The sequence below is a fragment of the Lutra lutra genome, chromosome 10, assembly GCF_902655055.1.
Source record: "Lutra lutra chromosome 10, mLutLut1.2, whole genome shotgun sequence".
NCBI classification, from domain to species: Eukaryota; Metazoa; Chordata; class Mammalia; order Carnivora; family Mustelidae; genus Lutra; species Lutra lutra.
Window position 1 is genome coordinate 55,082,767 of NC_062287.1, and position 24,326 is coordinate 55,107,092.

Sequence of the window (24,326 nt, forward strand, 5' to 3'; positions counted from 1 at the left end):
TGGTGGCTGATGAGCATTTAACTGCATTCAAGGGATGGTGTGCTTTGGGGGCATATATGTCTTCCAGGCAAGGAAAATATGAAACTGCTTGCTGTTTTAATTCATATATATATATGAATTATATACACAAGTATTTATTTTCATGACTATATGAATCACAGTTCTATTGAGATGTAATTCACATCCCATAAAACCCACCCATTTGGAGCGTATAATTCAATGTTTTTTAATATATTCAGAATGGTGCTGTTACTGCTTGCTAAAATTTTAGTATTTTTTAAGATTTTATTTATTTATTTGACACAGAGAAAGTGCCACAAGCAGGGGAAGCAGGAGAGGGAGAAGCAGGCTCCCTGCTGAGCAGGTACGCCTGATGTGGACCTCGATCCCAGAACCCTGGGATCATGACCTAAGCAGAAGGCAGTCGCTTAACAGACTGAGCCACCCAGGTGTCCCCAAATTTTAGTAATTTTAAATACTTGTTTGAATACTTGTAAAATTTATAAAATGGTTTTCCACTTTCCCCTTATTCTTCCTTACGTAAATTATCTGTAAAGTGACTTAAAAGGTAGGGTGTCTTGGGGCGCCTGGGTGGCTCAGTCGTTAAGCGTCTACCTTTGGCTCAGGTCATGATCCCAGGGTCCTGGGATCGAGGTCCACATCAGGCTACCTGCTCGGCAGGAAGCCTGCTTCTCCATCTCCCACTCTCCCAGTTTGTGTTCCCTCTCTTGCTGTGTCTGTCAAATAAATAAATAAAATCTTTAAAAAAAAAAAAAAAAAGGTAGGGTGTCTATTAGACTCAAATGGTAAATAGTGATGGCTATTTTTCCTGTTGTACTAAGGGAAAACCATTGAGCAAAGACCCATTACCTCTGGTCTCTGATCCCTGAAGGGAAAGAGGACCTCTTGCTGGGTCTGTGCTCTCCCTCTCCTCCCCCTAAAAAGCAAAAATATTCTTAATTAAAGGCCAGGGGAGCCCTATGCTCTCTCAGCAGTTTGGGATTCAAAAGGTCCAGCTCCTCTGGCTCACCACACAAAGGACCAGCAGGAGCAGGCCAATCATGAGGGCAGTCCCTGGCCAGCCAGTGAAGGTGGAAGGTGGGATGAACCCATAGCAGCAGCACTCCCCAATTAGTGGACAAAGCTCCAGCTGCTCTTGTATGGCTGCGCTGCTAGTACAACACAGGAATGAGCAGCAAAGGCGTGGTCTCATTTGAATTTCAGAGCCACTGGGACTCTAATTAGTAAAAATGAGGGTTTAGAATCAGATAAGCTTTTCCCAACTGAGGGCTCCCTATTTGCTCTCAAACCAGAAATAGGGATCTTGAGATACTCTGAATATTTTCCAAAGCCTAAGAGAAATCACACATTCCCCTAAGATGTATGATATGGGTTAAAGCTGCTATAAAATGAAGTTAGTAATGGAACTGACCCATTACAGGGATGTTAAGATTAATGAAGTGTTTACAGCAAAATTGTAACAATTTGTTGTTACAACAATATAACAAGAATGTAACAATTATCTTCTCACCAAGGTCATGTTGCTTATCAAGTTACACATGTAGGGGCACCTGGGTGGCTCAGTGGGTTAAGCCTCTGCCTTCAGCTCAGGTCATGATCTCAGGGTCCTGGGATCGAGTCCCACACGGGGCTCTCTGCTGGATGGGGAGACTGCTCCTCCTCTCTGCCTGCCTCTCTGCCTACTTGTGATCTGTCAAATACATAAATAAAATCTTAAAAAAAAAAAACATGTAGTTTCGATCAATAACAATAGGGAAATGGTTTGTTTCATAGATAAAATAACATCAAAATCTCATGTTCCTGAAGAAGAAAAAAAAATAGTAAGAAAAACTGTCTTTAGAGGTTGAAAATGTTGACCTTCAAAGATACCTGAATGCTTTCCTGCCCTGGTGTTGGCAAGCCCTAACATGAAGCAGCTACATTTATACATAGCCAACACTGGAGCTCAGAAACATTCACTAGGTGGAACATGGCATGGTAAAAGGCCAAATTTACCACCTGTAAAATGTGGCAGTGAGACCTGACCAGCAATACCCACTTCACCCCAGAAGTAGAAAGCACAGTTTCTATGGTCAGAGCCCTTACAATTAGGATGGGTAGAACCCAATACCATGAAGTTAAGCTATTCATTCCCAAGAGGATATGCTTAAGTACTCAACAGTAACATCTCACATTTACTGAGGACCTCCAATGGGTCAGGCACTATGCTATGAAATCACAGGCAGATGAGCAGAGGCTCAGAGATGTTAACTCTCTGATGTCCCCATGCTCATACTGCTAAGTTGTGAACCTGGTTTTGAGCCCAGAGTCTGGCTGGAAGGCCTGGGCTCTTAAAACTGTCTCCAGAGATAACACACTCGATGATAAACACTACAGACAGGTATTGACAGTTAGGTCTTCTTCCAACAGCCCTGTGAGATACTGAGGACTGGAAAGATTCAACCTCAGTAGATCAGTGCTGCTGTCACATTTGAACCCAGGTCGGAATGCAAAGCCTCGCTTCTCCCTACCACCTCTGAAGTCTCCTTTTCAAAGCACTCTGTAGAGAAAGGCATCCTCCATCCTACCAAGCTTGGACATTCCCATAGCCTTTGGCTAATTTCCCAGCTAGACGGTTGGCTGACTGGAGGTGAGGAGCAGATCCCACATGATCACCCTACTGTGGGCTCCAGAAGGAAGATTCTGTCTAGAGGTAGACCCCCATGTCCAAGACACCCTCCGCCCATTGTCCTCTGATGCCGCCAGTTTCTGTACTTCTCCTGGTTCTCCATCTTAAGAGTGCTAGCCATTGGTTCTGGACCCTTGCTTGCCCCGTGGGCCTATTTCCAAGTTCTCTCATTCCAGCAGCTATTCTTTGCCTGATGGACAAGTTAATCTACCAGTTTCTGCTTGAAGCCCCTGTCCTGGTGCCAGGAATCCTAATGACTAGACTTAACTCTTTAGAGCTTGACAGCAAACTTTTGGTGACAAGTCCATGAAAGGATGTCATTTGTTTCCATGTTGCCATCAGCCAGATTTCCACCAGTGGGTTCTGTGCACTGTGCAAGTCTGGGCCCCACCTCTTCTATGGAAACCAAAGGGGCTATCTTTCTCCCCACCTCAGGCAGCTGGACAGTACACAGGACTAGCCAGTCAGATATTCACACCTGGAATTTTGAACTTTAAAAGGACAGGAGGCAGTGGGAAAATTCACTTAAGTCCAAGGGGGGTGGTAACATCCTTTAAGGCAACCTGCATTTCTTCATGGGCTGTAGTTAGTACTTACTTAAGTTATGCAGTTATTTCACATGGTTTTTTGAAATGGTTAAAAAAAAATACCCCAAAGCCTCTCCTTTCTTTACCTGAGTAATGGCTATCCAGGGGTGTTCATGTTGAAAACTCGAACTTTACATGTGTGCACTAAACAGCATAGTATTCTGCAGGTCCATGCAATTCAGTAAGTTTTTACTTACCTTCCCCAAGCTCGTGCTTTGGTGCCTCCGTCGTGCTACAGCACCCCCTGGTGGGGACATTAGCAGCACTTCTGAATCCCAACAGACCAACTTCCAGTTTTAAGTTGATTGAGTTAGGAATTTAAACAATCATATAACCTGATACACAAACACCTGTGCTAGTACCAGAAATTGAGGTCTTACATGACCAGAACTGCTTTCACCGGTTTCCAACACCCAGTATTCTGGATGCTTATACTAGCTGAACTACTTTCCCAACAGAAAATCCCCTCACAACTGAACTACAGAAGTCCAGAAATAAATTAAGCAGCCTAGTTCAAATACCTTTTCAGTAAAATTGCAAAAAAAAACACTATTCATTTTACCCAGAAGGGATATATAAAACCTTATGAGAGCTGCCTATATTGCATTAGGTTTGGGGTGGGTAGAGAATCATTTATTCAAGGCACTCGAATCTCACTTTACACATGTGCAGTACTGAGGAACTAACACCAGCTTCTCTACTCAAAACCACCTCACCCTCAACCCTTCCAAGAAAACTTTAATTAGCCTGAAAAACTGTCACCTCAAGGTGAAGGGAAGCATGGGGAAATAAGGAACATTTACATTTTTGTGTACTTGGCTCTACTTCCTAATACAGTAACTATAATACACACAGTCCACGCTCCCTAGAACACTGTAAATGGTTAACACCTCAGCTATGCCAGAGGCTAGAGACTTCTAAAGGGAAGTGTCTCTACTAACGGTAGGTATGTGGTTTCAGTTCCATTACCATTGACAAAAACAGTTAAGAGGTTACGGTACAGACAGTATGAACATCAAAGGTTCTGGTAGGAGTGGGGGCACAGACACATTGGTCATTGTGCTCCCAATGGAACTTAATCCCTATATAGTTATGTAGGATTTTCATGCCACTTTGTTCCACACTAGTTTCACCTGAAGCTCAGGTCATGATCCCAGGGTCCTTGGATAGAGCCCCGCATCAGGCTCTCTGCTCAGCAGGGAGCCTGCTTCCCCCACTCTGTCTGCCTACTTGTGATCTGTCAAATAAATGGATAAAATCCTTAAAAAAAAAAATTATACACACACACACATCCCTCTTCTAAACCTATAATGCCAAACTGAAGGTCAATTGAGGTGCTGTCCTCTTAGCAATCAGCCTTCACTTTCACCAGATTTATAGGATGTTATTCTGGTTAGCTCTGTTTGGGTCCTCCTGTTGCAGCTCCTGCCTCACAAGCACAGCTGAAACCAAGGATTGCAGGGAAAGTGAGCCAGACAGCCCTGAATAATCAATCAAGTTGGGGCGCCTGGGTGGCTCAGTGGGTTAGGCCGCTGCCTTCGGCTCAGGTCATGATCTCACAGTCCTGGGATCGAGCCCCGCATCGGGCTCTCTGCTCGGCAGGGAGCCTGCTTCCTCCTCTCTCTCTGTCTGCCTCTCTGCCTGCTTGTGATCTCTCTGTCAAATAAATAAATAAAATCTTAAAAAAAAAAAAAAATAATCAATCAAGTAATGTTTCCTTGGGGCAAAAAAATTCTCAGACCAAAAAGAGGACATACAGTCTATTCACGCCATGTATCTTTCTCAAAGATTTTATTAAAGGTCTTCATGGATTGAAATCCAGTCTCCAGATCCAGCTGCCGGAGAGATCCTGAAACCAAATAAAGCACAACAGTAAGAACAGAATTTTCACCTGAATACTGGGTTCTTTCATTTCCCACTTAGGATGTGCGTGAAGATATATATACACACACAGAACACCCAGAAACAAACAAAAGGTGCTAGGCTTAGAAGAGGCTTGGTGTTACTGTTTCAACTCCTTAAGGGGCTACTGAAGAACAGGTAACTAACAAGAGTGCTTGATTTTAAGCAAATAAGAGGAAACATCTTGTTTCAAACTCAGTGGTAAACATAGGAACTTCTTAGGAGACCAGGGTATACCCCTCCCTACAGAATCCCTGGTTAAATGGGCCCCTCGCTCCAGCCTGCGTTGTGAAGCGTCAATAAAGTACAGTCCGGGGGCGCCTGGGTGGCTCAGTGGGTTAAGCCGCTGCCTTCGGCTCAGGTTATGATCTCAGGGTCCTGGGATCGAGTCCCACATCGGGCTCTCTGCTTAGCAGGAAGCCTGCTTCCCTCTCTCTCTCTCTGCCTGCCTCTCCGTCTACTTGTGATCTCTGTCAAATAAATAAATAAAATCTTTAAAAAAAAAAAAAAGTACAGTCCGACGTTTATGTATTAGTGCTTAGCACAGTATGGGACACACTAGTAGCAGGAAGACAAGAGAAGAGGGTCCTGCTCCACCCCAAAAGGCCCCTAGAGACACACCTGTTACGCTGTGGGTACTGGCTGTGGCATAGCAGGAGGCTCTGGCTTCCCACCCTTCTGTTCGGAGATGGGGGTGGTGGGCAGTATCTCATCTTTGGGTTCCACAATGCTCACATGATCCGGCAGGGGCTTCTTAGGGCCAATCTTACCACTTGGGTCCCAGGGAAGCATGATCTTCACTTTGATGCCCAGCACACCTAGAAGATGCCATAATTAGCCTGTAGCTGTGGTTGCCCCAGTCCCACCATAGGATAGGGCAGAAGGAAGACAATAGTAGGGTCCTCAAGCACCCAAGTCTGGTCCCTTCTCAGACAAATGCCTCTAATCAATCAATGAACAGGACACTTTTGCAAAAGGAACACATGCACAGCACCACAGAACGTGGCACTGACAAGGACCAAGAGCAGGATGTGACCTTTCTGACTCGTCATCGTGTCATCACTGAAGGGTACACAGGTGGCTGAGACAAGAGCAAACCAACTCTCAGATCTGACCGATCTCAGCGATACAGTTCTGGATGTATGAGCTGTGTAAGCTCATCAATAAACCCAAGTGGAGTATAAACATGCTCCACTTCTCCAAAATGAATTTCCCAGCACTGAAGTATGCACAAAAAACCACAACCATAATGCTGAAGGCTCTTTGCCTCCAGCACTCCCAGCTGCTCACCCTGTCTGAGCAGTACATGGCGCACAGCAGTGTCAACGTAGTAGTTAACAGGGTCCCCACTGTGAATCATCAGGCCATCCACAAACTTCATGGATTTAGCCCTCTGTCCTCGGAGTTTCCCAGATACCACGACCTCACAGCCTTTGGCCCCACTCTCCATGATGAACCGCAGCACACCATAGCAGGCCCTTTGGGAGAACAAGACAGATATCCACACGTTATCACAGAAGACAAGACTGTTCGATCCTATCCTACACCACGTTAAAAAGAGCATGAACACAAGACTCACTAGTATGCACTATTTTCCATGTTCCTTTAATACGGAATGAATTTGACCAGAGCCTGTCAATTCTCTTCCAGTCCTATCGCACCTCATCTTAAGCAGATTCCTTAGGGAATATAAGCCAATTCCTTCTAACCAAGTGCTTCCCAGCCTTGGATCCACATTAGAGTCACCTCAACAAGATTAAAATAAAACAAAAACACCTGTGAAGTCGAGTCCTCACACCAGGCCAATTAAACGAGCAACTGTGGACTCAAGAATTGACTTTTTTATTTGGGAGAGAAGGCAAGGATCTTAAGCAGGCCCCACACTTAGTACAGAACTGGACATGATCTCAACCTCATTACCCTTAGATCATAACCTGAACCAAAACCAAAAGTCGGACACTTAACCGATCGAGCCACCTATGTGCCCCTAAACTGGCAATTAAATAGTGGGGGTGGTAAAACTCAGGTGTAGGATGCCCACTCCTTTGCAACCACAACATTTCACAATCAGGATGGCAATCAATAAGAATCCAGAAGTACTCCAGTCACTGAGTGGCTCCTTTATGGTTTACAATATATTCCTCAACCTCCAGAATTCACATTCATTAGGAACTCTACTACAGTAGGCTCCTAGCTCTCTTGACTGAGCACTGGAAAAAGATATTTCTAAGGCCTGTAAAATTGACAATAAGCCTTAAAATATCATTCCCGGGGCGCCTGTGTGGCCCAGTGGGTTAAGCCTCTGCCTTCAGCTCAGGTCATGATCCCAGAGGCCTGGGATAGAGCCCCACATCGGGCTCTCTGCTCAGCAGGGAGCCTGCTTCCTCCTCTCTCTCTGCCTGCTTCTCTGCCTACTTGTGATCTCTGTCAAATAAGTAAATAAAATCTTTAAAAAAAAATATCATTCCCCACTCAACTCATTATTGTATACCCTAGGACATACTATACTAAGAGCTAGCGGCCACTTTCAACAGGGAAGGTAAAGGAGGACCCACCACTCTAGGCTCCAGCTCTTTTGCATCATCTTATTTAATCACCACAAAAAGAAGTAGTAGATATAATGACCCCCATTTGCGAATAGGAGATCTAAGGGCCAGAAGTTCAGTAAGCGGCTCAGGTCTCAGAACTTCCAAGTTAAACTTCAATGCACACATAAATAAAACCTTAAAAAAAAAAAAAAAAAATGCCTAGGTGGCTCAGTAAGCTCAGGTCATAGGTCATGGTCCAGGGGTCCTGCAATTGAGCCCTGCTGAGCAGGGAGCCTGTTTCTCCCTCTCCTGGCCACTCTGCCTACTTGTGCTCTCTGTCAAATAAATAAATAAAATCTTAAAATAAACTAAACTTCAGTACATACAAAAACCACCTGGATCAAGTGGCTGGGCCGCACCTCCACTTTCCATTTTAGTGGGTGGAGACTGCAAATTTTTATTTCTAACAAGTCCTCTGATGATGGCAGTGATGCTGGCTCAGGAACCAAGCTTTTGAGGACCATGGTTCTAAGTGGTGTAGCAGGCAATTCAAGGCAGACAAGCAGTCTTTCTTGTATGTCCCTACCTATAGCCTTTCCTGCCACCCACCTCCCCACCAGGTCAACCTTCCTAAAGCACCGCTCTCATGTCCTTCCCCTGCTGAAAAACCTCCCAGGGCTCTGCAGGAAATGCCAATAAATTTCATACACCGAGACAAAGCATTCCAATTACTTCACAACAGTGAAATTGCACAAAGAACTCCTACCGAGATCTCAATAGTAGGCCCAGCTCCAGACCCCATCTAGCCACCGCATGCCCTTTCTAGTCCACCCCTGCTCACATCACTACCTACATACTGCTTGCAGATACTCTTCTCCTCAGGACTACGTCTTATTTCTTTATAATCCCTACACTTAAAGAAGCTAACTTCAACAGGAATTCTAACCTCCCCTCCCTGGAGTTGTTTTTGTTCTATTCCCAAAGCACCAAGGAAGTACTCCCTTTACGGCGCTGACCATTCTTTAAAACATAATCATTAGGGGCACCTGGGTGGCTCAGTAGGTTAAGCCTCTGCTTTCGGCTCAGGTCATGATCCCAGGGTCCTGGGATCGAGCCCCACATCGGGCTCTCTGCTCAGCAGGGAGCCCGCTTCCTCCTCTCTCTCTGCCTTCCTCTCTGCTTACTTGTGATCTCTGTCGGTCAGATAAATAAATAAAATCTTAAAAAAAAAAAAAAACCATAATCATTAAAAGTTTCAGGCCACTCACCTCCGCACAGCAAGGCCTCCTAGGAGTTTGTAACGCAGAGATTCTGCCTGGGCAATAGCACACAGACCTCTTGTAGCCACCTTTTCAGCATAAAGCTGTAAGAAAGAAACAAGGCACACCCTTAAACCTGTTAATTTTCCCCCCAGTTTTCAATAAAAAAAAAACCTCATTCATCATACAAGCATATACCACTGTGGCATCCCTCAAGTACTAAAACACTTCCACTACCCACATGTAGCCTACACTTTGTGACATAGTCTGAATCTTTCCTTATTGTCCTTCCACCCCTAGCTCCTTCTACAGCAACACCAACTGATGAGGCAGCCAATGCACCATATGTACCATTACTATTCCCAAGTTGAAAGCAAAAAATCCCGTCACCACCAGAAATGCACAGAAAAGGACTATAAAAGGAAGTCCACTGCTTATTAAGAGAACTTGAACAAAATACCAATCAATCCACAGTAAAATCTGGCACAAGGCACAATCATTCACCTCTACACTGCCCTCGGGGAAACCAAACCTCTTCTGAACCACAGCAGTTAATTCTCGGATCCGCCGGCCCTTCTCACCAAGAACATTCTGTGTCCTGAGGAAAAAAAAAAAAAAACAGACAATTTATAGCTCTTACAAAATTCCAAACATGGCTTTAAATTTTACATAAATGTAGTAAAGTGCCATTCACCTAACATACAAAATACAAATTTTGGATGACAAGAACTAGAGTTAAATTTAAAATAGTTAAGAAAATTTACATCTGCGGGCAGCCTGGTGGCTCAGGTCATGATCCCAGGGCCCTGGGATAGAGCCCAGCATCGGGCTTCCTGCTCCATGGGGCATCCGCTTCTCCTTCAGTCCCTCCACCCCCGTCTGTCCCCTCACCCCCACTTATGCTCTCTGAAATAAACAAATAAAAATCTTAAAAAAGAAAACTTACATTTGCTAAGGCCAGTGCACTGATTATCCCTGTAAGTTTTCAGAATACACCATCCTAATATATACAGCAATTACAGGTGATAGCCAAGAAAATGAGTTTTCACCTGGTGGCCAAGATGATGATTTCTGTCCTGGTTGGTGTAACTCGGACTTCAACCCCGGAGTAGCCATCTTCAGCCAGCTCCCGAGTGAGGAACTCGTTCAGTTCAGCTTTGAAGATGCCATCAGCGACAAACTAACCGAAAGGGAAAATTCACAATTAGAACTTGGACGCAGGGTCATTTTCCTGCCTAGTCCTTCTGCCAGTGCAACTCTCATCAACATTCAACACCTTGAATAAACAACCCATCATCACCCTATTACCCTTGTTCCAACACCCATGTAGCAACCCTTCTCAGACAAATGCCTCTAAGTCGTCCTCTGGAAGTTACTTTAACCCAAGGGCCCTTAAAACCGCCACAGAACGCAGCAAGGAGTAGGGGCCACCTGGCAAAGATAATACCTCCAGTCAGACTCGTCATCCTCTCTTCATTGAAGGGTTTTTAAGACTTGTTCGTATGTACCTACACACGCTAAACAAAAAAGCGGACCTCAAATGGCACATCCACAACTCATTCATTCATTAAGGCAGAGATGCTGCCTTTGTAACTAACGAAAATAGACTGACTTAAGCAGTCTCAATCGTAGACACAACTTGGACCACCTGAAGACTGCCAGCCAGGTTATCTTGCCATGAAGTGCGCGTGTCTTACAAATCCGGCAAGTCCTAATTCGAGTAAAGGTGTGAATTTACACGTTATCATGTCCACACAAAATGACAAGTTAGTTGCCTCTTTTTTTTTTTCCCAAAGATTTTTATTTATTTGACAGAGCGATCGCAAGTAGGCAGAGAGGCAGGCAGAGAGAGAGGAGGAAGCAGGCTCCCCCGCTGAGCAGAGAGCCCGATGTGGGGCTCGATCCCAGGACCCTGAGATTATGACCTGAGCCGAAGGCAGAGGGTTAACCCACTGAGCCACCCAGGCACCCCTAGTTGCCTCTTTCTAATGCATATGGATTTTGCCCCGTCCTCGCCCACGGAAAAGCGAAAAGTGGAAATCCGATGAAGTGCTCTTTCCAGGTCTCCTCCCTCCATTAGCCCATCAGTTTCCTTGGGGTACAGATGGAGCAAGAAACCGTCAGCAGCCTTCCCAAGCGAGCTCTCTGGGGTCAGAAAGCCGCACCCCAACTCCAAGCAAGCATGAGTACGCTGCTACCTCCCCTTCCCAAACTCAAAGTGAGACCTGAGGGAAAACGGCTCAACCTCTCAAAGGACCACACGTTTACTGAAGCTTTTTGCTGACCAAGGAATGCTCACAAGCGCTTTGTCCCGGGCAGGAGGGACACCCGGTGTTCATCTCTGCTATTCGCCTAGAAGCGGCAGCAATCAATCACTCCCTTCCGCCGCCAAACTGAGCTCGCCAGGCTCGGGCCCCGCGTTCAATCCACCGCCATCCGCGGCCCGCGGGAATGCCACGCGGCCCAGGCCGCTTCTCGAAGCAGGGCATGGAGCTGCGGGTCTCACGACGGCGTCTCCACAAACCCCGACCCGCGCGGCGCTAGTTCCCCGGACCAGGGCCCCAAGGTCTCACCTTCCTCTTCTTCGAAATCTGCACCGCCATCTTGCCGCCGCGCGCCCCGGAAAAAAAAGGAAGTAGTTCGCGGGCGGAAGTAGGTATAAAGAGCGCGAGCGACGAGTAAGAACGGCGCGACGTCGACGCCTGTACGTGCTCCTGGGAATTGTAGTTTTTAGAAAGGCATTAAAGGAAAAAAGGAGGGTAATGGAGACACCTATAGGCAGAAACAGGAAAGGGAGACGCTCAATCGGAACTTCAGAACTGCAAGAGAGCCTAGAGTTCAGTTCTTATAAGCTTAAAAGTGAGAACGTGAGGCACAGAGATGGAAATTCCAGGTATAAGCTCACACAGTAACAGCATGGAACTCTGGTCCCTCTGCACTCAATGAAATTCGTTTAGGTCCAGCCCTTCTAATCTGTATCCATTTCCTCTGTTCCAAATGATGGCAATATTAATATCTAATATTTATTAAATATTCTAGGGACTGTTCTATGCCTTTATATTATAAACTCATTTACCTCTACCTTTCATAAAGTAAAATATGTAACGAAAGTCACAAAGTAGTGGTTCGTGGATTCGCAATTATTTTTCCATTAAAAAAATATTTTTCGGGGCGCCTGGGTGGCTCAGTTGGTTAAAGCCTCTGCCTTCGGCTCAGGTCATGATCTCAGGCTCCTGGGATAGAGCCGGGCATCCGGCTCTCTGCTTAGCAGGGAGCCTGCTTCCTCCTCTCTCTTTGCCTGCCTCTCTGCCTACTTGTGATCTCTGTCAAATAAATAAATAAAATCTTTTTTAAAAAATTATTTTTCCTAAGTCAATTGGAAAAAGACAACTATGACATGATCTCCCTGATATGAGGAAGTGGAGATGCAACGTGGGGGGTTTGGGGGTAGGAGAAGAATAAATGAAACAAGATGGGATCCAGAGGGAGACAAACCATAAGAGACTCTTAATCTCACAAAACAAACTGAGGGTTGCTAGCGGGTGGGGGGTCAGGAGAGGGTGGTGAGGTTAAGGACATTGGGGAAGGTATGTGCTATGGTGAGTGCTGTGAAGTGTGTAAACCTGGCGATTCACAGACCTGTACCCCTGGGGCTAATAGTTCATTATATGTTTATAACAAAATTTGAAAATTTTTAAAAATTATTTTTCCTTACATTTTGAAAATTTCAAGCATACAGAAAAGTTGAAAGAGTTGTATATATGCATCACCAAGGCGCTCCAATTAACATTTTTGCCATAATTGCCTTATCATATATCTATCCATCCGTCTATTCACCCAAGGGTGAATCTTTTGATGCATTTCAAAGTAAGGTGCAGACATCAGCAAACTTCACTCTGAAACATCTCAACAACAGTTTTATTGAGAAATAATTGCCATACATCACTGTATAAGTTTAAGGCATACAGAATGATGGTTTGATTTACAAATATTGTGAAATGATGACCACAATAGTTTCAGCTAACACCCATCATGTCATATAGATACAATAAAAAAGAAAAGAAAAGAAAAAAAAGGTTTTCTGAACAGTTTTATTTTAAATTCGAATAGTTGGCCTACATTTAAAAATCAGGAATTTTTGTTATAAAACTATTTTAAGCTTCTCTTAAAAATGTAGAAAGACCTATCAAAATACCAAGCTCATGTTTCCTCATGGCAGCATTTTCCTTCCCTGTTAGATGGCAAAGGACTTTCCAGTGTGCCAGAGTCCCTGGCGGTTTCACTCATTTATTGTCTGGCCCTAAAAGCTATTTGAGCTTTTCCCCAACAGTAAAAAGACTCTGATGCAAAGATCTGTCCTATAATCATGGAATTACCAGAGTTCTGGGGGGAGCAGAACAGAGGGACCAGGGAAGATGAAAAGACGTGGATGGACTGGGATGCCTGAGTGGTTCAGTCAGTTGAGCGTCTGCCTTTGGCTCAGGTCATGATCCCAGTCAGGCTCTCTGCTCAGTGGGGAGCATGCTCCTTCTTCTCCCTCTGCCCCTCTGCCTGCTTGTGCGTGTTCTCTCTCTCTCTCTCAAATAAATAAATAAAATCTTAATGAAAAAAAGAAGTAGGTGGACCAAAGAGAGAGTAGGCTATGGACCTATGTATCTTGGTGATGGATTGAGGTTGAGGCAGAATTGACAAGGATACTCCAGTTTCTTTCTTTTTTAAAAATTAATTAATTAATTAATTAGTTTGACACACAGAGAGAGAGATGGTGCACAAAGAGGGGGAGCAGAAGAGGGAGAGGGAGAAGCAGGCTCTCCGCTGAGCAGAGAGCCTGATGCGGGGCTTGACCTGAACCAAAGGCAGATGCTTAACCAACTGAGTCACCCAGGTGCCTGAATACCCCAGTTCCTGACTCCAGCGGTGGGCACTTGGTAACAGCCCTCACTGAGATGAGGAACCCAGGATTGGGTTTTTCTTCCATGTGTTCTCTCCCTATGCTCTTCACTCCATTCCTCATCCAGCTCCATTGTCCATTAATTCAATGGTGCCAGGCTAATCAAGTATTCGCCCTAGTGAGTCTGTGCCCTCATTAGGGATGTGGGTGCTGTGGGAGAGCAGCAGCCTTGTGTACTGGGGTCAGCATATTTCCTCATTCAGGTATGCCCCTCATTCTCCCACAGTTCCTGTTCTGATCTTTGCCAAATCAGAATCTCTTCCTCACTCTCAACAATGAACTTGCCTACTAATCTTTTGCCACCAGGTATATTTGTGTAATCTACCTAGGCACAGAACCAGGCATCCTATAATTCTGTGTGTCCTTGGCCACCCCTTCCTGCTCAGGAAAGAGACTCTCTTCTTGCCCAAGGTCAACCTCCCCCGTGCGTTTTGGTTCAAGTTCAGTTGTCTTCTTTGGAGACCTTGCTCTTGCAGTCATACCTTCTCTTTCCTGTGATACTGTTCTTTGGCTGGCTCTTTCCTTCCCAGTGCTAGATATGTCACTTCCTCTTAGTTGCCTCCATAACCATAACACCTCATCTCACTGGGTTGGAATGGCCTGCTTGTGTCCCACTAGATCACCAAGACCAAACCTGTCTCTGTTCATTATATCTAGAGCCTAGGATATGGCCTGGCTCAAACTCAGCATCAGTAAAAGTTTGATGAGTAAATAAATCAACACATGGATTCTGGTTTTAGATTATTTCCTAATAGCATCGTTCATATGAATTTGCTTGCAAATGCCATTTCTGAAGCAAGCTCTGGAGACTCCAAGGTGAGCATCAGACCATGGCAGGTAAATCCTGCTGGAGGCTCCGTGGTCGCCCATCTGCTGCCCTTCCCCAGTGACACTAGGAGGCTGCCCACCTGGGTATTGCCCTCTGGTTCCAGAAGGAAGCACACAAAGGAAGCCTTTGTCTTTATCCTGATGCCTTAAATTTTATCTAAGACTGTTGGAAGAAGATACTGTATTACTCAAAATGACACCATAAAAATAATAGTGGTCACAATACATTGAACTCTAATCGAAGCAGGGACTATGAGAGTGACTTCATCTCTCCCTCGGTATCTGAAGTGTAGACAAGGCTTACTGTGTTGAGCCCAGGGCGCCACAGAAGTGGCCTCAAAAGCGGGAAGAGGGAGCCGTGTGTGTGTGTGTGTGTGTGTGTGTGCGCGCGCGCGCGCGCGAAAGCAGACTCTTAATCTACTTAACCAGGCCATGCCTGGGCTCTGTGAGTGCCACAAGGGTGCTGTCCTGAAATTCCTGAAAAAGGAAGGTGAGATTTGCCCTGGTTGCATGGTTTTGAAGACAGTTGAGTCACTTGAAGACCAGAACACTGAAATCTCACAGAAAGCTTTGAACTTACCTGGCTCCCACTGGAGGAGTTCGGCAAGAAAAAAGTGCAAGCGGGGGTACCTGGGTGGCTCAGCCGGTTGGGCGGCCAACTTTTGGTTTTGGCTCTGGTTGTGGGATCCAGCACGCCCTCGGGCTCCTGGCTGGGAGGCAGTCAGCACAATCGCTCTCTGCCCTGCCTGCTCACACGCATGCGCACTCTCCTCTCCCAAATGAATAAACAAAATCCTTTAAAAAACAAATAAAAGTGTGTGTGTGTGTGTGTGTGTGTGTGTGTGTGTGTGTGTGTGTGTGTGGAGGGGTGCCTACCTCCTGCTCCATTAGCACATCCTCCGAATGAGATGGACTGAGGGAATCTCCACCTTCGCAGATGGTCTAGGTCTCACCCCTCAGGGGGCAAACAGCTAGGTGGCTCGGTGTTCAAAGATTTATGGTTTTTTCTACAAGATCCCCAAATAAGCTTATAACTCCATCTAGTGTTTGACCAAAGAACTGGAGATCCGTGCAGGCCTGGAGGAAAAGCTGAATTCACAGAGAGAAGGTACACCGGTCTCCATCAGGGCACTTGCTGAGGGATTATGTAGGGGGAAGGGGGGGGGGGGACAGTGACCATATTTAGTTATCACTCCCTTTAGATTCTAACGCCCCACAATAGGACATGATGATGCTGTCACATTCTCCGTGATTTCATTAAAATTCAACAGTGACTCACTCTAGGCCTGGAATTGAGTCTCTGGATATGAACAGAAGAATACTGTAGAAAAAAATCTCAGAATAGGGGCGCCTGGGTGGTTCAGTTGTTAAGCGTCGGCTCAGGTCATGATCACCGGGATCAAGCCCCATATGGGGCTCCTTGCTCCGCGGGAAGCCTGCTTTCCCTCTCCTATCTGCTGCCCCCCCGACTTGTGTTCCTACTCTCACTGTCTTCCTCTGTCAAATAAATAAATAAAATCTAAAAAAAAATTTTTTTAATCTCAAAAAAATTTTTTTTTTGCTGCTTTGGTATGACTACTAAAATCTGATACCCCTCCTTACAATACAAATCAGATCTGGGGTATGATGGAAGGATGTAAGAAAACATCACACTGAGTGGGGGAGGGGGTATGAATTGAGCTTCTTTGGGGAGGCAGCTTGATGGTACCTGCTGTCACTTAAGATGTGGATTTCCCAGCAAATATGCTCTTTTTTATCTCCTCCAGAAAAACACCTACACTAATGTACAAGGATGAAAGGGCAGGAATGCTCATGATAGCTGTATTACTAATAATGAAAAAACACATTAGAAACAGCCAAAAGCCATTCAACAGAGAAATGGCCATGGGATATCATGCAGTCATTGAAGAGAATGAGGTGATTCAACATATGCACATGAAAAGAGCACTGAGAAATACTGCTACGTCAGAAAACCATGTAAAACCATAGAAGAATCTATAACCAAGGGATAGATAAGCCTACTTCTGGGAATGGAACAGTATTGAGGGAGGGTAAGGGGCAACTTACTTGATTGCTTCCCTTATAATAAAAATTTATTCACTACTTGTGAACTTAAAAACAAATTGAAAAGAAAAAGAAATGCAAGGGATCACTTGTGAAACAATGTGAATGTCCCAGTCTCCAGCACCAAATGCCATAACCCTTTCTTCTGAAAGCTGAAGACAAAGAAAAGTTTATTTTCTTAGATTATAAATCCATACTGTCCCATACAGTAGCCACTGACCTCACAGGGCTACCGAGCCCTTGACATGTGGCTGGTCAGAGTGGAAAGTGTTGGAAGGATACAATAAACACCAGATTTCAAAGTATTAAAAAAAAACATTTCCTTAATCAGTTTTATATTGATTACATGCTGAGACAATAACATTTTATGTATATTGAGTTAAAACAGGCTATTAAAATAAGTTCACCTGTTTCTTTTGGTGTTTTTTTTCATGTGGCTGTTAGAAAAACTAGAATCCCATATGTGGCTTCCATTTGTGGTTCTTGCATTTCCTTTGGACAGTACTGCTGGAGTCCTTTTGACTGCAGAGATCTATGGTGTCTGATTTCTTGTTTCCTTGGGATTGGTCACAGAGATCAGCAAAGCATGGTAATCAGTAACTGCTCATGGACTTAATGAACCGAAGATAGCTCACGTGGAGTGTTACATACTGGTCTTGTCTGAGGGCCTTGGGAAACTCAGAGCTAAATTTCATGCTCGGTTGAGATCCTAGGACCCCATTCTGTCCCAGATCCACTCCAGACAGGTGGAAGAGACCCATCCAGAGGAATTCAGGATTGTTGCTGCTGTCCTCAAGCCAGGAAAGTCAGACCATCACAACCCATCTTCCACATTCACACATCCTTCCTCTTCTATAAACTGTGGCCTGAGTCCAGGGAATGAATGGGGGTGAACTCAGTGAGCTCAGTGAGAGAGATCATTTTATTTCGTTCATGTTTTTCTGGACAAACTGCCTGTGTGGTCACTAGAGCCACAGGGGAGGTTGGGGTATGGAGTTAAATCCCTGTCTTTGGGGTCAGCCAAAACACTTTTCACATGGAATGACACTTTGGAGAAATTCCAGGTTTCCTAATCCAGCAAAACTTTCCCAAGCATCTTTTCAGTATAGCATAATGTTTAAGGTCATGGATTTGAGCCAGACAGCCTGGGTACACATCCCTGGTCTGGTTGTTTATTAGCTCCATGACCTCCAGCTAGTTATCTCCGCATAAATTTCCTCATCTGTAAAATGAATGAAAATAGGGGTGCCTGGGTGGCTCAGTCATTAAGCGTCTGACTTTGGCTCAGGTCATGATCCCAGGGTCCTGAGATCGAACCCCATGATGGGGTCCCTGCTTAGCGGAAAGCCTGCTTCTCCCTCCCCCACTCCCCTTGTTTGTGTTCCTGCTCTAGCTCTCTGACAAATAAATAAATAAAAATATTTTAAAAAATGAATGAAAATAGTAGTAAACCTACCTCATGGGACAATTATGAGATTAAATGAATTAATAGAGGCAAAATGCTTAGCACAGAATAAAGCACCTAGAACATAGTAAGTGCTCAATTAGCTTTAGCTAGTATATGGATCTGCAGCTTTTGCCAAGTCCTGGGGAAACTGATGAATCTGACTGAACCACTGCTCAAATCTGTAGGTGAGGTGGGGGTTACAGATAATAAGTGTGATAAGCATCATACCATATGATGGGGACCATAGAGTACTGAGCAGAGTGTTTGAGTGGACGTCAACAGAGTGTTTGAAAGGACGTCACAGAGACCCAGTCCTTGCACTAAGGCTCACAAGACACTCAGGTGTTTGCTGGACCAAGAGACACCTCAGGCAGAATGAATGGGCTGAAGCCTCTGGGGGCAGAAGAAGGACCTCCCCCATGCCAAAAATAGTTTTCTGATTCAAAAAGTAAAATACATTAATAAAAAACTTGGAAAAGAATCAAGAATATAAAAACAGTGTTCTAGTTAAGCAGTATAAACATATTGGGGCACGTTTCCCCAGATCTTTCCTTAGGCAGTGGGATAGATTGTGATGGACAGATGGGCATTTGCAACGTCACACAAACGGTGTCCTCATGATGCACAGGTGCCAAGAAGGATGCTTGTGCCACACCAGGAAGGAATGGAAGCTGGATCGGAGGTGGGGGGGCACCGGGGAAATAATGAAGCCAGCCCCATCGGTTTCATATTCCAGTTCTGCCACTTACCAGCTTTGTGATCTCAGGCAAACCTCTTAACCTTCCTGAAGCTCAGATTCTTCATCTGGAAAGAGGAGAAACGATCACTGCCCTCATAGGATTTCTGCGATCCCATTAAATGGTAGCTTAAAACACTCAATATAGTTGCCAGCACATGGAAACTGTCTGTTACGTGGGGCAGAGTAGCATTGCTTTTAGCACAGATAACTTGGCATTTAGGTTTGCCTCCATCTTCCGTGTTTTTGGGTAAGGGGAGTTCTCTCACCAAATGCTTCCCAGCACTAACAGGTGGGCTCACTCGGCTGATCTTTGCGGAAGACCAGAACACACTAGCACCTTTCTTTTCTATTTTTAGAGACTTATTTGAGAGAGAAATAGAGAGAGAGAGAAAGAGAGTGTGTGCTTGCACAAGTTGGGGAAGAGAGGGAGGGGGCAGAGGGAAAGAATCTCAAGAGGGCTCCACGCTGTGAAGGGAGCCAGATGCCTGGCTCCATCCCAAGACCCTGAGATCATCACCTGAACTGAAACTGAGAGTTGGGAGCTCAACAAACCGGGCCACCCAGGTGCCCCCACACTGTACTTTTCTTTCTCACACAATTTGACTACTGGTAAAAGGACCGCACTACTGTAATGTATAGAGTGGAGAAAAGTCCCTTAAAGGGAAGATGTGGAAATAATTGGGCCAAAGACAAGACTGCTGAAGCATTAAATTAAAAAAAGAAAGAAAGAAAGAAAGAAAGGAAGAAAGAAAGAAAGAAAGAGGACTGCTGAAGCAGAATGATGTGGCATGGGACAGAAAAAAGCCACAGAAGCCTCAATCCATCAGGCTTCCTCTGATGGCCTGGGATCAGTGTCAGGTCTGGAGAGGTGGGGCCCAAGGACAGCTGTAACAGGGACCAGGAAGGACGTGGCGGGCAGGTAAGGAAGGCCGGCTAGACCCTTCCTGAGAGGGTTTACCAAACCCAGCTCAAGGAGAGGAAACACGAAGTACCCAGAGACCCTCTCTAGTTTGACTTTAGAAAGTGGAAATTCCACCATTCCCCAATTGGCTCTCCCAAAGCTTTGCTTACTTTGCCCTCTGGCGGCCACAGTCTGTAACTACAGCATTTTGGTAGACCTCTTTCCCAGAAAGGAGTGGGGCCAGTTGCTCTTCCCAGCGGGTTCTCCTTACCCCTTCAACTGATACGCTAACCAAATGGGTATCTTTGGTAGTCAAATTCCAGGGGCTGAGAATGTAAGAAAACACACAGCTTTAGGTGGGCGTGCTCCACAAACAAGAGGCAGGAGGCCGGCTCCCCCGGATTTGACTAGTGAAACCCACATATCAAAATTTACTGTGACTCCATTTGGGGTGACTGGAGGATAGGAATGAGACGGTAACAAGCCAGTGCTACCAACAGCCCCGTTTCCTGCCCACAGCAGGTCTGTGCGAACAGGTGGCTAGTTAGCTTAGATACAAAGGAGGAAGGCAGGAGCCAAGAGCTGGCTTGTAGCCATCAAGGCTCAGGGGCGGGAGCCAGGCCTAAGGTATGACACGGCTGGCTGTGAGCAGAGAGGGCTCCTTCTCAGAGGTGCCTGCTCTGGGCTTTTGTAGAGAGAAGTCATTAGAACCTTCTGATCTAGTTCTCCAGACCCTGATCTGACAGGCTCGGGAGCCCTGGAGTTCTGGCAGCAAGTCACCTCCGCTTAGCCTTGCACTTTCCCAGAAAGACATGGACATAGCAGCTTCCGGAATGTTGCAGACCTCCACACAGTCATGGAGCACTGGGGAGGAGTCACAGCAATAGGATTCATCTCCACTGCTAGGGGCCGGGGCGGAGGAAGGGGGAGGAGGATCGGGGTGGGGGATGTCAATTAGCCCAGCTGCTTTGGAAAGTTCAGTACCCTCGAGGAACCTCGATTGTACATCCGCAAACCTCCGCCATTCCACTCCTGAGTGTGCAACCTAGACCCGGTCTTCAAAATTGTGTGCTCACATCCTCCCTACAAGAATTCAAAGGATGCGGTTTTCCTTTGTACATTTCGAGTTGCGTAGAACTTTAACATAGGTAGAAGTTTTCACCAGAAGTTTAAATAAACTCACAGAGACTATAATTTCCAGCACTCTCATAATGTCAACACCTTAAAATACGGCAGTTAGTCATTCTTTTTTTTTTTTTCATTTTTTATTTATTTATTTGTCAGAGAGAGAGAGGGAGAGAGAGCGAACACAGGCAGACAGAGTGGCAGGCAGAGGCAGAGGGACAAGCAGGCTCCCTGCCAAGCAAGGAGCCCGATGTGGGACTCGATCCCAGGACGCTGGGATCATGACCTGAGCCGAAGGCAGCTGCTTAACTAACTGAGGCAGTTAGTCATTCTTTTAAATGTATCCATAGGACGATAAATGCCACAGTGATTTGATACCCACAATTATCCGCTTTAAAAATACACAAACACAGGGTGCCTGGGTGGCTCACTCGTTAGGCGCCTGCCTTCGACTCAGGTTGTGATCCCGGGGTCCTGGGATCGAGCCCTGCGTCGGGCTCTCTGCTGGGTGGGAAGCCTACTTCTCCCTCTCCCACTCCCCCGCTTGTGATCCCTCTCTCACTGTGTCTCTCTCTGTCAAACAAATAAATAAAAAATCTTTAAAACAAAATACACAAACATGCTTTTCTCAAACAGCTGAACCTTTTATATTATTTCAGTCTCTCCTTGAACTTATGTTTTTATTGTGCATAACCCGGGGAATGCCTTCATGCACCCTGACAAATCCAGAGCTCCCTTGGATTGGATCCATGACCCTTCCCACTAACACTCCTTGCCCTCGTTGGCCAAGCTGACTCAGGTTTGATTTAGGAGGTTTTCCAGGAAGACCCCACACCAGCTGGGTGTTTTCCTAGCTTAGCGATTTGCTGAAATCCTTCCTTCCCATGACCCCTTGTTTACTCATCAAAAAGGGCCTGCAAAAAAAAAAAAAAAAAAAGAAGAAGAAGAAGAAAAGAAAAAAGGAAAAAAAGAAGGGTCTGAACCAAAGTCCTAGACTGCAGGGTACAAGCTTCTAGCCACAACACTTGTAAAAGATTTCCGCTTATGTAAACAGCAAGCAATTTTATATACTAATAGCTGGACATATTGAGAGCTTATAATGTACCAAGCACTATACTAAGTACTTCATATACATTATACATTTTTGCCCCATAATTCCCATGATGCAGTTTAACCTGTTTACTATGATATTAACCCATTTTACCAACCAAAGGTCTTCTAAGACCAGACTGGAAATCTACCCCCCTCAAGAAAATTACTTATTAACATCCAGGAATTTATTTTTTTTTTAAAGATTTTATTTATTTAGGGGCGCTTGGGTGGCTCAGTGGGTTAAGCCACTGCCTTCGGCTCAGGTCATGATCTCAGGGTCCTGGGATCGAGTCCCACATCGGGCTCTCTGCTCAGCAAGAAGCCTGCTTCCCTCTCTCTCTCTCTCTGCCTGCCTCTCCGTCTGCTTGTGATCTCTCTCTGTCAAATAAATAAATAAATAAATAAATAAAAGATTTTATTTATTTATTTGAAACAGAGAGAGAGAGATCACAAGTAGGCAGAGAGGCAGGCATAGAGAGAGAGAGGAGAAAGCAGGCTCCCCGCTGAGCAGAGAGCCCGATGTGGGCCTCGATCCCAGGACCCTGGGATCATGACCTGAGCCGAAGGCAGAGGCTTAACCCACTGAGCCACCCAGGCGCCCAACATCCAGGAATTTAAAGGGTTACACAATATCGATAATTTTCCCCCTTCCAGAAGCCACAGTTGGAGAAGAACTTACCTGAGACATCTTAATTGTATTGAGACCCGTTGAGAAGATAGTAACTGGGGAACAGGACATTTCTTAAATTCTTTCTGTAAAGTGACTTTGAATTAAAATCAAGACTAAAATCAAAACAGGATAGTACATGAATGCGATAAATGGTTTGGGACCACAAAGTGTTTCAAGATACCAAGTCCAGTCCCACCTCCAACGATGAAAGGTCATTGAAGAGCAGGACAGCTTGGAAGAGCAGCCAGTAGAGGGCGGCAGAGCACAGCGGACCCAGACAGGTCAAGGGCGGCCTCAGCCTCTGACTGCTGTGTCAGATTAACAAGGACGGTGGTGTGCACCTCTGCCTGCCCAGTCCTCACCAGACACCTCCACAGCTTCTCCTGAAGGGCAAGAGAGGCAGGTGCCTGGAGGAAGTCTATGCACCAGCCCTGTCCAGCAGAAATGTAATGTGAGAGCAGACATGATTTCAAGTTTGCTGGTAGCCACTTAAAAGAAGGGGGAAGAAAAGAACAGTTGATGTTAATTTTAATATTTTTAATTTACCCCACCTATCCAAAATGTTACCACTTCAACATGTGATTTATATGAAAATTATCGAGATGTTTTGCTTTTTTAATTAAGCCTTTGAAATCCAACATGTATTTTCTATTTGCAGCACTTGTCAATTTCAACGAGCTGCATTTCAAGGCTTCAATAGCCGCTTGTGACTATAGACATTTAATTTACATCACTGAAGTACCTCTTGCTGGATAAGGGCCTTAGGAGGATTCCAGTAGTCCTGGAGAGGCCAGTCCAAGGACCTTTTCTGGCTCTGCCTACAGCTTTGACCTAGAGCCCCTGCACCATCCCCATCCCTCCCCCAACACACCTGCCATAAATATTTTCCCTAGGGCACTGTGGTCTCTCTCCTCACCTGTCAAGGGCATTCTTGCTACTTCCTAAAATGTAAGTTAATGTGTCATGCCCCAGGTTAGGAACCCTCCATGGCTCCCCGTCCCCTCTGGTCTGACATCAGAGCTGTTCAGGCTTGGGGAGGTGTGAGGGTTTCGATAGATTTCATTTCAAAAGAGCACTGTGATTGAGAGGACAACAACTTGATTCTTGATCCAGTTGCCCATTGAGAGAGGCAGACGCTCAAAGAGGAGAACAGGCTCTGGTCTCCTGGAGCCTGGCGTGCATATCAGATGGGATGGCCTTGGGCAAATGGCTTAAAGCTTTGTCAGGGTTTCCACACCTGTCAAACAGGGATAATAAGAATACTTCCCCGCTAGGCTAGCTGTGAGGATTCCACGAGAGACTTTTAACAGTGCTTGGCACATAGTAAGAGCTAAATCAGTGTTAACTTCGAGAAAACTCCGTTGGCATGACAGCATTTCAACACTTTTAAACAATTATTTTTTGGCAAAATATGTAAACTTCTGGGAACTCTCTCAGCTGCTGTGCTGCCAGATGGGCCTGGCAATGCTCTGATCAAACCCTTACATGTGGTCCCTGAGAACCGGGCCATTATGACGTTACCTCCCGTCCCCTTGGGCTAAATG

The 24,326-nt window shown here is 45.4% G+C and overlaps 1 protein-coding gene and 2 non-coding genes across 4 annotated transcripts; all 3 read right to left on the minus strand.

Annotated features, from left to right (window-relative positions):
• Positions 1-5,050: 5,050 nt before the first annotated feature.
• Positions 5,051-11,688, minus strand: RPS3 (ribosomal protein S3). 2 transcript variants are annotated; one of them, XR_007121121.1, is made up of 7 exons: positions 11,539-11,688; positions 10,015-10,145; positions 9,470-9,563; positions 8,975-9,069; positions 6,469-6,656; positions 5,702-5,996; positions 5,051-5,494 (listed from the first exon to the last, which is right to left on the minus strand). XR_007121121.1 is itself a non-coding variant. In XM_047693022.1 (7 exons), exons 1-6 carry the CDS (start codon positions 11,566-11,568, stop codon positions 5,803-5,805), a joined length of 732 nt encoding a protein of 243 aa, XP_047548978.1. In that variant the 5' UTR covers positions 11,569-11,688; the 3' UTR covers positions 5,051-5,125; positions 5,800-5,802. The 2 variants fall into 2 exon arrangements, 1 of the variants encoding a protein (XP_047548978.1); XM_047693022.1 differs by having other exon boundaries at positions 5,051-5,125; positions 5,800-5,996.
• Positions 6,102-6,246, minus strand: LOC125080264 (small nucleolar RNA SNORD15). Its single transcript, XR_007121287.1, has one exon. It is a non-coding gene; the product is annotated as a small nucleolar RNA SNORD15 (small nucleolar RNA).
• Positions 10,300-10,447, minus strand: LOC125080265 (small nucleolar RNA SNORD15). The gene has a single exon (XR_007121288.1). It is a non-coding gene; the product is annotated as a small nucleolar RNA SNORD15 (small nucleolar RNA).
• Positions 11,689-24,326: the final 12,638 nt, after the last annotated feature.